The sequence below is a fragment of the Microcaecilia unicolor genome, chromosome 1, assembly GCF_901765095.1.
Source record: "Microcaecilia unicolor chromosome 1, aMicUni1.1, whole genome shotgun sequence".
NCBI lineage: Eukaryota > Metazoa > Chordata > Amphibia > Gymnophiona > Siphonopidae > Microcaecilia > Microcaecilia unicolor.
In genome coordinates this window covers 557013105-557030697 of record NC_044031.1, presented here as the reverse complement: position 1 = coordinate 557030697, position 17593 = coordinate 557013105, and the positions used below count along the sequence as shown (strand labels likewise).

Sequence of the window (17593 nt, the reverse complement as noted above, 5' to 3'; positions counted from 1 at the left end):
GGTACCGCTGCGCACCCCCCCCGGGTGCAGCACGGCGCGACCCCCCCCCCCCTCTGCGGCGCACCCCCCCGGAGCGCAACCCCCCCCCCGGACCGCATTCTTACCTGCGGGAGGGCCGATCCGCCACGAGTGCACGTCACTCGGAGCTGCGTCGGCCCCGCTGGTTCCCTGCTCTCTCTGCCCCGGAACAGAAAGTAACCTGTTCCAGGGCAGAGAGAGCAGGGAACCAGCGGGGCCGGCACCTCCCCCCCCCCGAGCGCGTGCACCTGGGGCGGACCGCCCCTCCCGCCCCCCTTCCTATGCCACTGCATTTACTAGAGCCAACCCAAGGGTCTCTGACATCCTAGGTGAACCTTCATCTGTGCATCCACCACCAGAAGATGGCTTACAGCCCTTCTCTTCCATACTCTAGCATCAACTCTCCTTCCCTATCTCCCCTCCTCTCAGTAGTGTCCAACATCTCTTTCCTTCCCTCCCCTCTCCTCAGTGTTGGCCAGCATATCTTTCCTTCCCTACTTCTCCTCTCCAGCACACAATAGCCATTTGCATGACTTTATGCTACTGGCTACAACAAGCTAAAACCTACACTAACTAATAGTGTGGCTTAATAAACATGCTCCATAATGATAAAATCAGATAACAATTAATATTACAATCAAATAATCCTCAAAATAAATGCACTCAGAACAGTTTTACCTAATTACAGATCTCAGTAAGGTAATTACATTATCTTTCATGCAAAAGTCTGAGCAAAAACCAAGTCTTTGCCCTCATTCAAAATCTCTACTTTTACTTTACAAAGGCAACAGCACTACAAGGTATCAAGTGGGGCATGAAGATCTCAAAGCACCAAAAGAGGGTCAAAGGGCATCAAAGGGGCATTAAGGCTCTTAGCCCCCTGCCAAGGGCAACACAGTAAAACTAGTGGAATGAAGACCCCAAGATACCAGGAGGGGGCAAAGCAGCACCAATATTGGGAGGTAGACCAAAAGGTATAAGGACACAAGCAAAGCAGCAAAAATGTTGGCAGTAAAATCCCAAACCAACTATGGCAGTTCTCTTTTCAGTTTGTTCCTTTCTTTCTCATTATGGAATCTGTCTGCTCTGCACCATACAGCCTGAATTTTTCTGATGCAGAAACTCAGTTAGTGCCTAGTCCCGTAGTCTCCCAAGCTTCTCTCCCTCTGAAAACCAAGAGAGCAATTGTAATGAAATTGTGTTGGTGTCAGGATTCATGTTCAATCAAAAACAATTCCCCTACAAAAGGGTAATCATCACATGTTTCAATAAAGTTTTTCTACAAAACAATCCAATATCTATAATATGTAAAGTGTAGTGTGGGAGCCGTAAGTTTATACACCGTGGCAGCCTGCCACCAGTGAAGTGACTGTATAATGAATACAGCCTCATGAATGCACCAATCATTTATACTCACAAGCCATCATTTGGCTCCCTACACATGTGTGCTGTGTCAACAAATAATAAAGTCATGTATCTAAATAAATTATATTAACATGTAGTAATAAAACTAAATTCCACGAAAGTCCCCAATCACTACATAGTCTACAACAATTTCAATAAATGACCGCTTTTCTTGATCAAAGTTGTGTCTTCTCTAAGCCGTGGAATGGTTCTACAGAGTTCAGTTTTGGAAACACCCTTCTTCAGGAACCACATCATGATCTGCCACATCCTCTATGGTACCACATTGTACTACTTTAGGACAATGGTTCCCAATCCTGGTCCTGGAGGCACCCAGGCAATCAGGATATCCACAATGAATATTCATGAAAGAGATTTGAATACAATGAAGGAAATATGCAAATATCTCTCAAGAATATTCATTACGGATATCCTGAAAACCTGATTGGCTGGGGTACCTCCAGGATCAGGTTTGGGAATCACTGCTTTAGGACATACATTTTCTGAACTGCAATGGTTTATCATTGAATAAGTTTCTGAGCATTACTGAAGCAATACAGTTATCATTTTTACAACTCCGGGAACAATGGTAGATTTTTGAACTATGGGTAGTTAAGCTCCATGGATTAAATGACAGCACTGAGTGGCACACTATGTTTTAACAGGTTAGGGCTGTAATAAAAGTTGGCAAATTCAATTGATGATATCATGGGGAATACCCTTTTCCCGCAGGAACACAGGACAGCGTCCCAGCTTGGTCCGCCATTTTACATAGAGGTCCTTGCTCTCATTGCCGACTGCGTCTCGCTGTGTGGCTCCTGAAAAAGGATTTTTCCAAAATGGAGCTCTGTAGGACCCCTCCATGGCTTAGAGAAGATGAGGCTTTGATCAATATAAGTGGTCATTTATTGAAATTGTTATGGACAATGTAGAGATTGGGGACTTTCATGGAATTTAATTTTATTATACTTTGAAGGACCTGAGCAATTTCATCACATGTTGGTGTAATTTATTCACATACATCTCTTTATTACTTGTTGACACATTAGCACACATGTAGGGAGCCAAATGATGTTTTTTTAATATATATGATTGGCCCATTCATGCAACTGTATTCATTATTTGAATAAGCAGTTCACCGGTGGCAGTCTGCCACAGTGTATAAACTGACTGCTACCATACTACACTTTACATATTAAAGATATGGGATTATTTTATAGAACCACTTTACTGAAACATGTGATGAATTATGGGTGGAAAATGGATGGTATAAAAAAAAACACAAAAAAAGCCCCACAAATTTAAATGATTGCATGTGTGTGGATGTTTCAAGTGGTGCTTTGATGGTGATTCCGGCTGTGAAGAACTAAGGCCGGTGCTGGGCATACTTGTACGGTCTGTGTCTCGTATATGGCAATCTGGTTTAGGATGGGCTGGAGAAGGATTCAACGGCAACTTAAGTAGCTGGAATGCGAGGACAGTGCTGGGTAGACTTTTAGGGTCTGTGTCCCAGAAACGCCAGGGAAGGACCAAGATCAAGTGTTTTATATCACATGCATTGTTGGTTTGGTCATGAAGTGATGATGAGTGCGTCTTCTGGGCAGACTGGATTCAGGTCTTTATTTGTCATCATTTACTATGTTACTATACCATTTTGTTCCACCTGTTTGTTGTGTTTTTGTTTGTTTTTTGAAGTCAGATTCATGTTGACATCATCTGTCCTGGGATTTGGAAGTGAGGCTGGGATAGACTGGCAAAAAGTTTCAGCATGATAGGTTAAGTTACTTCTGCCTTTTTTATTGCCCCTTTTCAAAGTGGCACTACTCTGTCAGGTTCTCTGGGTGCATACCCATGACTTACGAGCAAAGGCTGGTAAATCCACAGAAGCTGCACAAGTATGGCAGAAGCCACTAAATAGTTATACTCTGGGATACAAAAAGCACCTCTAGAAGAGGTCAATGGATCACATGGGGTGTTTCCTTGATTAGGCACCAAATACTGACCAAATGGTCTTCTCTAGGGAGTTGTCTTCCCCTCTGTTGTCCAGAGAATAACTATTAATTGGTTTATAATTTGCCTGTGCAGTGCTTATGGCTTCAGCTACAAGTGTCCCCGATAGGCAGGGCTTTTTTTGAGGGGGTACTGAGTACCGGCACCTTTTCCATTGTCTACTAAAATTGACCCAAGGACCCCAAGTTTTAATGAAAGAGATCAGGTTCTACACACTAATTCTGCCTTGTCATAGATGCTGTGACTGGTTGCAGGGGGCCTGGCTATTGTAGGGTAGGTCCCTCAGTGATCACCCCATCCCTTAAGGGTGGCCTAGCATTTGAGTACTGGCACCTTTTTTGTTTAGGAAAAACGCACTGCCGATAGGTGATGGATTTGATCCCCAGTAAATCTCACACTAACCAAGCAATTATAAATGCCATTCTCCTGGCCCCATAAAATACAAATGGAGTTTATGACCCATGTCCATTCAGTTTGTTTAGAGGTATATAAACCTTGATTTTGACCATTCACCTGAAAGCTTAGTATCATATGCTACTATGTTACTACTATAAGTTCACTAGCAATTTTGCTGTAGAGCATTTTTCACATACATTTTTGAAATAGCTATTTTTTTTTTTTCAAAACTTAAATAGTCCTAAGAGACTTGTAGTTAATTGTTTTGGAATAGTCTGCAAATTTGCATGGATTTATCACAAAAATTAACACTGGAAAAAGCAGCCCAAAGGAGCAAGAGGAAACTTTTAGGCTAATGTACACACGTCTCTTATATTGACTCAGAAACATCACTGCCACGGTCAGTCAGAATAATAAAGCTGCATGTTAAGGGGGACAAGCTATGCCAGTTCTGCTTTTACCCCACCGTATGCACGGTGATGTTGTCATGCTTTTCTTAGGAAATCCAACAGGGTAATTGAAGCTACCACTATAAGCTATGACTGAGTCAGCTTGTTTCCTTGCACATGAATAAACTATTATTAGGACCCAGTTTTGACTCCTGTTTTAATTCTGAAAGGTTGTAATTTTGTTACGACATTGATGGAATAGAAGCAATTCGGAGAAGAGCTATCAAAATGGTACATTGCCTGCAACATAGACCCTATAGAAAGAGACTTAAGAAACTCAGAGGATACTTTAAACTAATACTAATTGTTAAAAGTGGTGTATCAAATCAATAAATCAAATCAAACTTGTTGGAAAATATAAGGATAAGGGAAGATATATTATAACCATTCAAATTACCTAGGCAAATTTTTCTGAAAATTGTGCTCATACTGCCTTTTAGAGGCACCAAAGACAAGCAAATGTTGCTTTTTTATTTTCATTTCCAAAGAAATACAGCACATATTTTTTTCTAGATTTATATCTTGGACAGATCATCTGGATGGATTTCTTTGATTGCATGAGAACTACTATGGAATTTCAGTAGCAGGTCCTCTCTTGTGGCATGGAAGGAGCCTCAGGAAGACTCTGGGGTTGATCTGCAGTTGGTGCAAGCACCCTCAGTGCCTGAGCGGTTTGCAACTGCAGCAGCTGCACCAGCTCCTTCCTGAGCATGGCTCGAAACTGCTCATCGAAAGAAGGCATCAACAAAGGTGGAGGAGAAGGAAGACAGGCAGCCTGAGAAGGTGTCTGTGTCGGACTAGCAGCAGGGACCTGGCTGCTGGGAGACTTACACACTGGCACCTTTTCTAAGGATGCTGCTCCTGGTACTTCTCAGGTTCTGTCGATGCCTCCGTGGCTCCCAGCACCATGCATTGAGGAGGACCGATGCTTATGCTTCTTGGGCTTTCCCCAATGCACAGCATTGCAGGCTTTTGGTACTGACATGGATGGCATCAAACCCGTATGTGCCCTCTGTGTAGGGTCCGATGTTGAGAAAGGTAGAGATCTCCTCGATGCCAGTGAAGTCCAAGTGGATGCTGAAGTCATGGCAGCCATTGAGGTCAATGTTTCCAGTGCTGATGTCAATGTATCGGCCTTCAAGAAACCAAAAGGTTTCTCCTATTGAACCTGCCGCACCCGATGCAGCAGTTGTGCTGGTCTATCACTGAAATTACCTGATTAAATCGGGTGCACTTTTTGAAGCCACTGGGGGTCTTCTTGGACATCAAGAAAAGAATCATGGGCAAATTAAGCTCCTCAATTTTGAACAGGAAAAACAGGCAGTGTTCAAACTGAGGTCGGGGTTTCGGCCTAAACGAGCCTAGTAATATGCAAAAAATAAAGGAAACTTTAAGGCCCGAAAATACTAAAAGAAATTAAAGGGGAAAAAACTCTGCATGGGAAGGCATTATTAGAAAGCACGAAATACACTGTGAGGAGAACACAATGACGTGTCCTCCATGGAAAATGAAGATTGACAGACTTGTGTTTGCGTGTCAGGCGGGAAGGCACCAGAACATGAGCGGTAGGATGTTACTAGAAAGTTCTTGATCTCAAGTCAGCATTCGCATCGGGCTCCATTGGATGACATCACCCAACAGTGAGAATACGACGGCCTGCTTGTCCTCGGAGAAAGGATAGATTTCAGAACACATCTAAAATACCCACCACACACAATATTCATTTTCCACATCAACAACATATGGCCCTTATTTTAGAAACTCTATTTGTGTTTTGGATGTCTGGAAACAGGCATTTAGACATCCATATTGCATGGATGTAGAAATCCAAATTTTATAAAGCCAAGATAAGGACATCAAACCACAGAACATGCAAAATAAGACCAAGAATATTATAATGCCTCTGTATTGCTCCATAGTACAACCTCATCTTGAGTATTGCATTCAATTCTGGTCACTGTATCTCAAAAAAGATATAGCGGAAATAGAAAAGGTTCAAAGAAGAGCAATCAAAATGATAAAGGGGAAGGAACTCCTCCCATATAAGGAAAGGCTAAAGTGGTTAGGGCTCTTCAGTTTGGAAAAGAGATGCCTGAAGGGCGATATTATTAAAGTCTACAAAATCCTGAGTGGTGTAGACAGGTAAAAGTGAACTGACACCTTTTCCATTGGCTGCTAAAATTGACCCATGGTCCCCAAGTTTAAATGAAAGAGCTCAGACTCTACACACAAATTCTGCCTTCTCATAGATTCTGTGACTGGTTGCAGGGAGCCTGGCTATTGTGGGGTGGGTCCCTCAGTGATCACCCCACCCCTGAAGGATGGCCTGGCATTTGAGTACTGGCACCTTTTTCCGCTAGAAAAAATGCACTGCCAGGGACACTCAATGAAATTACAAAGAATTACTTTTTTCATTGAAAGAATAGTCAAGCTCTGGAACTTGCTGCAGAAGGAGGTGGTTAACAGTAGTTAACGTATCTGGGTTTAAAAAAGGTTTGGACAAGTTCCTGGAGTAAAAGTCCATAGTCTGTTATTGAGATGGAATTGGGGGAAGTCACTGCTTGCCCTGAGATTGGTATCATGGAATGCTGCTACTAATTGGGTTTCTGCCAGCTATTTGTGACCTGGGTTGACCACTGTTGGATGCAGGATACTGGGCTAGATGGACCATTGTTATGACCTAGTATGGCTATTCCTATGTTCTTTTACTAAGGGGCACAGCCTGTGTGTTTTGGATGGGACTAGGGAGGTGCCAAAATATGGATCTCAAGCTCTGATTTCAGAGGAAGTAGGGATGTCTATGTCCAAAAAGATGGACATTGTTATTTAGACCTGGTACTCAGCATGTTCTGGTTACAGCAAGGTGCTCCAATCGAGCAGCACTCCACTAAAGGGATTTAGGCAAATCACCTCCTTAATCTCTCAGTGGTTGCTGTCCCCCCTGCCCCCCCCCCCAAAATATGAAGCTAGCATGGGATACCAGGTTGTGTGACAGCTTCAGGAACTATGGATATTCATGGTACTATTTCTTTTTTAATTGAAATGGAGAAGCAGCCCAATAGTAAAGCATGAGCTGAGAACCAGGAGACTTTCAGATCTTTGTGATTTTGTTGTTGTTTTTTATTTTGAGCCCTGAAGAAAAAAAAAAACCTATTCCAGGGCTCTGTCCTTTCCTGGTTCTCTTCCTACCTCTTCCTCCGCACCTTTAGTGTTCACTCTGGTGGCTCCTCTTCTACTTCTATCCCTCTGCCTGTCGGCGTACCTCAGGGTTCTGTTCTTGGTCCCCTCCTCTTTTCTATCTACACTTCTTCCCTTGGCTCATTAATCTCATCCCATGGCTTTTCCTACCATCTCTATGCTGATGACTCCCAAATCTACCTTTCTACCCCTGATATCTCACCTTGCATCCAAACCAAAGTTTCAGCATGCTTGTCTGACATTGCTGTCTGGATGTCTCAACGCCACCTGAAATTAAATATGACCAAAACCGAGCTTCTCATTTTCCCCCCCAAACCCACCTCCCCGCTCCCCCCGTTTTCTATTTCTGTTGATGGCTCTCTCATTCTCCCTGTCTCCTCAGCTCAAAACCTTGGGGTCATCTTTGACTCTTCTCTCTCCTTCTCTGCTCATATCCAGCAGATTGCCAAGACCTGTCGTTTCTTTCTTTACAACATCCGTAAAATCCGCCCCTTTCTTTCCGAGCACTCTACCAAAACCCTCATCCACACCCTTGTCACCTCTCGTTTAGACTACTGCAATCTGCTTCTTGCTGGCCTCCCACTTAGTCACCTCTCCCCTCTCCAGTTGGTTCAAAACTCTGCTGCCCGTCTCATCTTCCGCCAGGGTCGCTTTACTCATACTACCCCTCTCCTCAAGACCCTTCACTGGCTCCCTATCCGTTTTCGCATCCTGTTCAAACTTCTTCTACTAACCTATAAATGTACTCACTCTGCTGCTCCCCAGTATCTCTCCACACTCGTCCATCCCTACACCCCTTCCCGTGCACTCCGCTCCATGGATAAATCCTTCTTATCTGTTCCCTTCTCCACTACTGCCAACTCCAGACTTCGCGCCTTCTGTCTCGCTGCACCCTACGCCTGGAATAAACTTCCTGAGTCCCTACGTCTTGCCCACCTTTAAATCTAGACTGAAAGCCCACCTCTTTAACATTGCTTTTGACTCGTAACCACTTGTAACCACTCGCCTCCACCTACCCTCCTCTCTTCCTTCCCGTTCACATTAATTGATTTGTTTTGCTTACTTTATTTATTTTTTGTCTATTAGATTGTAAGCTCTTTGAGCAGGGACTGTCTTTCTTCTATGTTTGTGCAGCGCTGCATATGCCTTGTAGCGCTATAGAAATGCTAAATAGTAGTAGTATTAGTAGTACTGTGCCTGAATGTACATCTCTTCAGTCTTCAATAGTCTTAAGGCTTGCAGCTGACATAAAGAAGCAGGAAGTTATGCCAGAAGGAGATGGGAAGCAGAAGAGAGCAGGCTCCAGAGTCAGCAGCAGATGGCCCATGTGAATCACTGCTGCTACACTGAGTTCTCTACAGAGAAACATACATTTTAAGGTAAGGTAGTGGTAGGGGTTTGGAGACAGGGGGACAAGCCAGGGCAAGGCCCTGTGCAGCCTCCCCTGCTAAAGGCCAGCCCTGATACTGGCAGTTGTCTGGTCTTCCTTTGACTTTTTTTTAGAAGTATGGAATACATATTTTTTCTGAGTTCTCACGATGGTATTTGTAAACAAGTTCAAAAGAAAAAAATGACAGCAAATAAAGAAAAAAAGATTCCATCAAAACTATAGTTCAAAAGATCAAAGGAAAATCATAGAATGATAACGTTTTACTTCTAATGTATGTTTTATGTATATTTATATTTATATTTTTTCTTACGATTTTTAAATTATTAATAGGTAGAGGACATCATACAGGACCACAGTCATTCTAATCAGGTCAAAAGACCACTTATAGTGCACAGCTGCTCCAGGTCACGACCTTCAAATACCCCCTTGTGGGCGTTAGGTGTTGGCCTGGTGTCCAACATTGGATGTTTTTTCTGGAACTGACAAGATAAGAGACTATTTTACATCTATGATGATGAAAAGTTTGTAGTTGTGTCCCAGGAATGTAGTAGGATGGCTACATATATAGGGATATACACTTTTAGAATCACAATAGTACTGAATTTGAGTTTTTGCACTATTTTGGTTTTGGTTTAGGTGGTAATACAAATGATTGGAACCATATTTGAAGGTTGTGACCTGGAATAGGTGTGCACTATAAGAGGTCTTTTGACCTGATTAGACCAATTATGGTCCTGTATGATATCCTCTACCTATTAAAAATTAAAAAAAATCATAGATTAGAAGTACAAACATTATCACTTTATGACTTTCCTTTGATCTATTGATTTGTAAACAAGTTCCATGCCTCAAGCAAGCAGCTAACGCTTGTAAGCGTAACTGCTTTGTTTATATAATTTCTCATTTTATCATAGTCTCCTTTTTATTATCAATATTACCAAGAGGCATATTTTCAAAGCACTTTGGGAGGCTAAGTTCCATAGGTTTCTATGGAACTTTGGGAGGCTAAGTGCTTTGAAAATGAGCCTCCAAGAGGCCCAACACCATTCCAACTAGCTCCTCTTTTTGTTATTTCCAATTCTAGCTCATGACAAGTTATATTTGAGCACAGTAGGTATTTTCCTGTCCCCAGAGGGCTTACAATCTGAGTTTGTACCTGAGACAATGAGGATTAGGTGACTTGCCCAAAATCATAAGTAGCTGCAGTAGGACAAAATGGTTCACCATCTCTGGTAAAGGTGTGTTTTATATATTAACTAGTAAAAAAGGCCCGTTTCTGTAGGCAAGGAAACGGGCCTTAGGCAGGCAATTTCCCCCCCCCCCCCCCCCCCCGTGCTAAGGCGTTCCCTACTCCTCCTACTGCCTCGGAATCAGCTGTCGCCCCCTCGAAACCCACCCCCTTCTGCGAACCTGTCGTTCCCCCCCCGTGCCGGCGAAAACTGCCCCCCCCCCGCCATTGTTGTGCTACCTGTGCTTACAGCTGAAGTGTTGTTCTTCCCTTCCCGTAGGTTCTTCAATCATCTTGTCTGGAAGTTCCTCTGCGTGCGTCTGACGTCAGACGTCTGACGTCAGACGCATGGAGTTAAACTTTCTGAGATGATTGAGGAACCCACCCAAAGGGCAGAACAACACTTCGGCTGTCAGCACAGGTAGTGCACAACAGCAAGGGGGGGGTGCGGTTTTCGGCGTTCCGGGGGGGGGGGGGGGATCAACAGGTTCGCGGAAGGGGGTGGGTTTCGAGGGGGCGACAGCTGATTCCGAGGCAGTAGGAGGAGTAGGGAACGCGTGTTTCCCTACTCCTCCCCTTGCCTTGGAATCAGCTGTGTTGACGTCAGTGACGTCCGTGCGTGTTTGCCTCGCAGACCACCTGCAGCCAGGGAGCCACGGTCCCAAGCATAGAACGCTGGAGGTGAGAATTATTATATAGGATTACCATTCATACATTTGAATGTCTGTATCCTATTACCCCATCTCTTCTTCCTCCAGTGTATACATGTTCAGGTCATCAAGTCTCTACTCATACATCTTGTGCTGCAAATCCCACACCATTTTTGTTGCTTTTTCTCTGAACCACTTCAAGTCTTTTTATGACCTTAGCAAAATACAGCCTCCAAAACTGAACACAATACTGCAAGTGGAGCTTCACCAAAGACTTGTACAGGTGCATAACCCTTCTTTTCATCTGTTGGTTATACCCCTCTCCATGCAGCCTAGCATCCTCCTATCTTATACACTTCTTTGGATTTATGCATCCCAAGTGCATCACTCTGTGCTTCTTCGCATTACATTTTAACTGCCAGAACTTTGAGCATTCTTCTTATTTTTGTTGAGCACTTCTCATGGTTTCTACTCCCTCTGTGGTATCCACTCTATTGGCTATCTTTGTGTCATCTGCAACAAGGCAAACTTTCCCTTCTAACCATTCAGCAATGTCTCTCACAAATATAGTAAACAGAATCAGCCCCAGTATCGACCCCCGAGGCACTCTACTACTCACCTTCATTTCCTCTGAGAGAATTCCATTTACCACCACCTTCTGTCGCCTGTCAGTTAACCCTCCATTTAACCTTTTACTGTCCCAGGTGCAAAAACTTAGATTGAGAGCCCACAAGGAACAAAGAAAGTACCTGCAATGTAAATTGCTTTGGTTGCACCACAGAAAGGTGACATGTCCTCAGTACTTTCCTATATTGTTGCTGGTGCCATTCTAGCTGCTGCTGACCAGCATAATAATGTGCCCTTCACTTTTGATTCTATGTTCTCTTAGGCATCCATGAATGATGTAATATTTTTTGCAGTTATTCAGATGAGGCCACATGTTACTTTATTTCTGTAACAGCACCAATTAGCAAAATTGATACAAAACCTACCTAGGAAAAGGCAGCAATGTAAATATTGCAGTGGGTCCTGTTGGGAAAATTTATTTATTTGGATTTCATTCACACACCTTTTTCAGTAGTAGCTGAAGGTTAGTTACATTCAGGTACACTAGGTTATTTCCCTGTTCGAGGAGGGCTTACAATCATTTCTTTTATCTTAGGAAATGGATGGTTGCCCAAGATCAGAAGGAGTAGCAATAGGATTTGAATTGGACACCCCCACTTGGCCTCAGTCACACATCCAGAACACAAATATCCCCCTCTTCAAATGTAGGGCATGACCATAAACTAAAAGTGCTATAGTAGATAAAAGTTAACCTGTAACCCACAAAAGCCACACTCTGCATGCAGCGCAACACCAAAGAAATAGAAGGAGCTACATTTCCTCCTATACTGTGCAAAATACAAAGACAGAAGAGAAATTGTCCAAAATGATGTACTCCAATCACCAAACTGAAAAAAAAAAAAAAATATATATATATATATATATATATATATATATATATATATATATTTACCTCTGTTGGCTGAAAATGCTATTTTTTTAATCATGACGGTTCCAGTCTATGGTACTGCTTTCCTCTGAACTCAGTTTCCAGAGCTTCCTATTTGTTATTTCTTTTCCCTCCACCTAGCTTCTTCACTTGTTGCTCTATATCAGCATTGACACTGATGTTTTTTGTTTAGCTTTCTTCCATTTTTCTGCCTCCTTCTCAAATCTAATTTTTCCATCTCTTCCCTTCTTCTCCCCTCCAGCCATGTGCATTTCCTCCGTCTCTCTTCTCTTCCTTTGCATCCACATCTAGCATCTCCCCTCTCTCCCCTTTCCCTCCATCCATGTCCATCTCCCTGCTCTCTTCCCTCCCCCTCCATCCATCTCCTCTCTCTCTTCCCTCCCCTCCATCCATGTGCATTTCCCTGCTCGTCCCGTTCCCTTCATCCATGTTCAACATTTCCCCTTCTTCCTTCCTCATCCATCCATGTCCATCATTTTTCCTCTCTTCCCTTCCCCTCCATACGTATGCATGCCCCCTCTCTTCCATCCATGTCTAGCACACTCCCCCCTTTCCATCTCATTCATCCATGTGCAGAATGCTCCCACTCTCATTCCTTCCCCTCCATCCATATCCAGCATGTCTCCTCACTCTTGCCTTCCTCTTCACACCTCTTCATCCATATCCCGCCTTTCCCCCTCTCTTCCCTTTCCATCCATTGAAGTCCAGCATGTCCCCTTCTCTTTCTTCCATCCCCCATTTCCAACATATCTCCCTATCTTTTATGTTTATGTTTAGAATCCTGTCTTTTTCTTTTCCTTGTATTCATCATCCCTTCTCCTCTCTTCCCAACATTTCTTCCTGACTCTCCCCATCCTGGTTCATCCCTCCCTCTGTACCCTTCTCCCTCAGCTTGGTGTTGCTCTCACTTCCCTTTTCTCACCACTAACCACCACTGCTACATGTGAAAGCAGCCTGTGCCTATGCTCACCATCTGCCTCTCCCGCTCCCAAAACAGACTTCTTGTGATGCAGGGGGCAGGATCAGCAAACGCTGAGCACAGGCACACAGTGTAAGGTCTTGTGCTGCCTTTTACATTCCCTTCTGCCATAAAGTGGCCAGAAATGCAAACCTGGAAAAAAGGTGTCATACTGGCATGTACTGGCTCAAAAAGGTCCCTAGATATTACTAATGATTTTTTCTTTAGTTTTTCCACTTCAATTTGTAAATCATGGTAGCTCATTATTTTTTTCCAGCAGTTTTTCATCAGTTTTACCATCATTAGATATTGCCATATTTATAAGCCACAGCCCAGGACAAAAAAGGCCAAGTATTACAAACACACAACAATCAGAGGGTAAGACCACAAGAACGCATCCTAAAATCATTACATTCAATGTCAGGGGCAATAACCTATATAAATATAACAACTATTCTAAATAAATTTAATAAAAATAGATTATATACAGTCAATCTATACTCGTTATCCACAACACATGCAATAGTAATGAAAAAAGAAAACTCTAACTTCTAATAGTATCCAACCTAAACTGTCCAATGGTACAATATATGTGAAATAAAGACTGTTTCACACAAGCTGTAGTAAAGAAAAATGTGTAAATGATAACACAAAAACTATTCTGAAAAGATTTCATAAGAAAAATCAAAAAGAAACTCAGAAGCAGGCATCTCAGTTGGTGAAAAAGCTACTTTTAACTTCAAAATTCTTCCCATAAAAACCTCTTCAGTTCAGAAAGCAATTTGACGAATCATATTTCTTTTGGAAGGACTGAACGCATAAAAACAGATGTAAGCATTTAAAAATATAGATAGTAGTAAAATCAGCATTAGATGAACGTGCTTATTTTTAGAAGTACCATTCATGTTTGAACGCTGACGCTGATGAAAAAGGGCAGTCACACACTGATTATGAGAGATAACATGCTGCATTAAAGACTGATATCCAAACATTTAAGAAGGCCATACGTAAAATCAAGATTAAAAAATACAAACGTGATGAACAAGATTACCAGTTAAACAGGGTCTATGCATTGATGGAAAAGGAACAGCCATCTACAGTTACACAACAGACAGTGTTTGAGCATTCATCAGGTGATTCCAATGACTGTTTACTCTTTCCAAAAATACTAGGATGAGGAGACACACAATGAAGCTACAAAGTAATACATTTAAAAAAATTGGAGAAAATATTTCTTCCCTCAAAGTGTAATTAAACTTTGGAATTCGTTGCCAGAGAATGTGGTAAAAGCATCTTTCTAAAAGAAAAGTCCATAAGCCATTATTAAGATGGACTTGGGGGGGGGGGGGGGGGTCACGTGATGCCTGCTACTTAAGCAGCAGCAAGGAAGAGAGGCTCCGTGATTAACCTGCTAATATCTGCTTTTATAACAAGATTCTAAGACCCTGATTGCACAGGATTCACCCTCTAGATGCCTGGCTCTTCCCGGAATGCCAGAAGGAATGATTAATCACGGTATGCCCTCGAGGCCACAGAAAACGTCAATGACCACCCCAAGGAGCAGCCCAAACAAAATGACGGGGATGCAACCACCGCAGGCCTCACCTCTAGCCCAGACTGCTGAGTGGGCACAGGAGATCTCACACTCGGTATCAGCTGCGTTGGAAGACAGACTTAATAAACTGCAGTCGGCAGTGGATGAAAAGTTTGACTCTCACACGCTACGTATAGCGGAGGTGGAACAACGGCTCTCTGCAAGGGAAGAAGAGGCACAGAATGCAGCTGCGCTCCACAAGGAAATGGGAGAGATTCAGGAGCGTGTTGACGAACAGGAGAGTTGTAACAGGAGGAATAATCTACGGGCCATAGGCCTGCCAGAAACAGTACTGGACAAAAACCTTTACAATTTCTTTGATAATTGACTTCTGGAACACTTGGGCCTAATTGGTCATGGGACTTTTTTCTGCTGCGACCAGGCGCATCGCATCGGAACTCGAGGTGAGCCTAATACTAGGCCCAGAACAGCAATTGCCCATTTTATGAACTGGCAAGTAAAGGAGCAAATTTTGAAAGCTTTCCGAGCTAAAGAGGCATTGGAATATGAGAGTCATCGCCTGTTGCTTTTCAATGATTACTCGACGAGTTGTGCTGCTGCGTAAGGCAATGGCACCCACGTGCTCTGCACTCTATAAGAGAGGAATCAGATTCGCTTTATTGAACCCAGCCAAACTTTGGATATGGCATGGAGGAAAGTTGATCATTATCACTGAGGTGGCAGCAGCGAGAGCCTTCCTAGAGGAGCTAAACAAGGAGAAAGGAGCGAGAAACAGAGTGAATTTGGACCTGAGGTGAACACGAGGGGGTGGGGCCTGACACAGTATCTGAAATTTTGTTTACTGAGGCTGGGGACAGAGCCAAGTTCAAATGATTTTGTTTCTCCTTTTCATATGAAAACCTACAGGAGGAGGGCCGGTACGTGTGTGTGGTGGATGGCATGGTGTTATGCCACGCGACGAGTTTGCCCTTCTGGGACATTTGAAACATCTGAACTGAAGGACCTTTCTGTTCATAAAATTGGTGTTCCTAAGTGTTTGGAGAGATAACTCAGGGCTTCAGCCTTCAATGTTGGTAATCTTGTTATGTTTTTATTTATTTTTTTACCAGGGAGGCAGGTTGGGGGTAGTCTCTCAGCTGATCTTGGGTAGGTGAAGGATGTGGGAAGGATGTTTGAGCATGGGGGTAGAGAGGGGAGGGATGGGAAGGTTGGGGGAAAGGAGAGGGGACGGGAGGGAGTCTGTGGGGTAGTGAGTGGGTGAATGTGTGGTGTATGAGGGTGAGTGAGAAGTGGAAAAGGGGGGCCGTTAAAGGGAAGGGATACAGGTTGCATGAAGTTAATGGGGCTCTCTAATTTTGTTTTGGCCTGGAAGGAGGCGGGATCAAGAGCTTGCTCTATAGCGAATGCATGTTTGCCAGATGAGAGGGGAGAAAGATCCCGCAGGTTGGGCTGGGAGACCGGCGGGATGAATATAAAATATGTCAATGCTAATGTCAGCAAATACTATGAATATGGTTAATCTGAAATTAATTACTCTTAATGTCAATGGAACCAAGATTCTCTCTTGGCTGAAAAAGGAAGGAGCTGAAATTGCGTATAGTCAGGAAATATTCTAGAATAGTCAAAAAACTCATCTATCAGCCTTAGAACACCAAAAACTAAAGAGGGGATGGGTAGGGGAGGTAGGGTACTCATCTTATAACTCTAGGCAGAGGGGGGTAGCTATTTTAATACACAAGCAATTGCCTTTTCATACTCACAAAGTGGTTCAGGATAAGGAAGGTAGATTAGTACTGTTAATAGGGGAGTTATGGGGTCATCAGATCCTTCTGTGCAATGTATATGGGCCCAATGTGTACTTTCACAAATTGTTTTCAGACTTAGTGGCTAAAGTGGTACCTTACTCTAATTATCAACTTATTATGGGGGGTGATTTTAATATTGTGGCAGATCCTTCGATTGACTGCAAACCCCCGAAGCCTAAAAGGGGGAACTCGGATAACAAAGGGATTAACTTCGTGTCTACTTGGTTGGGGCTAGTGGATATCTGGAGGCTTCTTCACCTTCAGGACAGGGAGTTTATGTTTTTCTCTCACCCTCATAAAGTATACTAATAGCTATCCCATTAGTATCTAGGGCCACAAAAGTGAGTATAGTTGATAATGTCTTTTGTGAACACCTAGCGGTTGAGATGACTGTTTCTTTTGCTGCAGAGCCAGGCAAGAAGGTGTGGAGATTTTCCCCCTTGCTGTATAATGATAGGGAATTTCATGTGTTTTAAAGAAATAAGTAGCTGGAATACTAGATGCATAACAAGACACAGGACATGGACCCGAGCATATACTGGAAATCGTCTAAAGTGGTAACGAGAGGCCACATCATAACATACACAGCACGGCGGAGGAAGCAGAGGGAGGCAGACATTGTGCTTGTCGAAGGAATATTATCAGCTGCTTAGGGTGCATATGTTACATATGAATGACTCCACTAAGACACACATGATGCAGGTCAGGAAACAGTCAGATAACATAGAGGGACATAATCGAACGTTGCCAGCGATCTATTTTGGTGGCGGCGCAACAGCTGGCAGGAACTGTATTATCGAAAAAGATGGCCGGCCATCTTTTTTTTTCGATAATACGGTTTAGCCCGGCCAAATGCCAGAGTTCGCCAGGTTTCAGATCACTGATTTTGTTTTTCAGCGATAATGGAAAAAAATGCCGGCCATCTCAAACCCGGCGAAATCTAAGGCATTTGTTCGTGGGAGGACCCAGCATTTGTAGTGCACTGGTCCCCATCACATGCCAGGACACCAACCGCG

General features: G+C 43.3%; 1 protein-coding gene across 36 annotated transcripts in view; it reads right to left on the bottom strand.

Moving 5' to 3' along the window:
* RIMS2 (regulating synaptic membrane exocytosis 2) overlaps window positions 1–17593 on the bottom strand; it is a 1685778-nt gene that overhangs the window by 171788 nt on the left and 1496397 nt on the right. For 2 of the 36 annotated variants that reach the window (XM_030217635.1, XM_030217627.1), the window contains 2 exons: window positions 13138–13162; window positions 11363–11373 (listed from right to left, as the gene is read on the bottom strand). The exons of the other annotated variants lie outside the window; for them this stretch is intronic. In XM_030217635.1, coding sequence (XP_030073495.1) covers window positions 11363–11373; window positions 13138–13162 — 36 coding nt within the window. The remainder of the gene's footprint in view (window positions 1–11362; window positions 11374–13137; window positions 13163–17593) is intronic. 36 annotated transcript variants of the gene reach the window in all.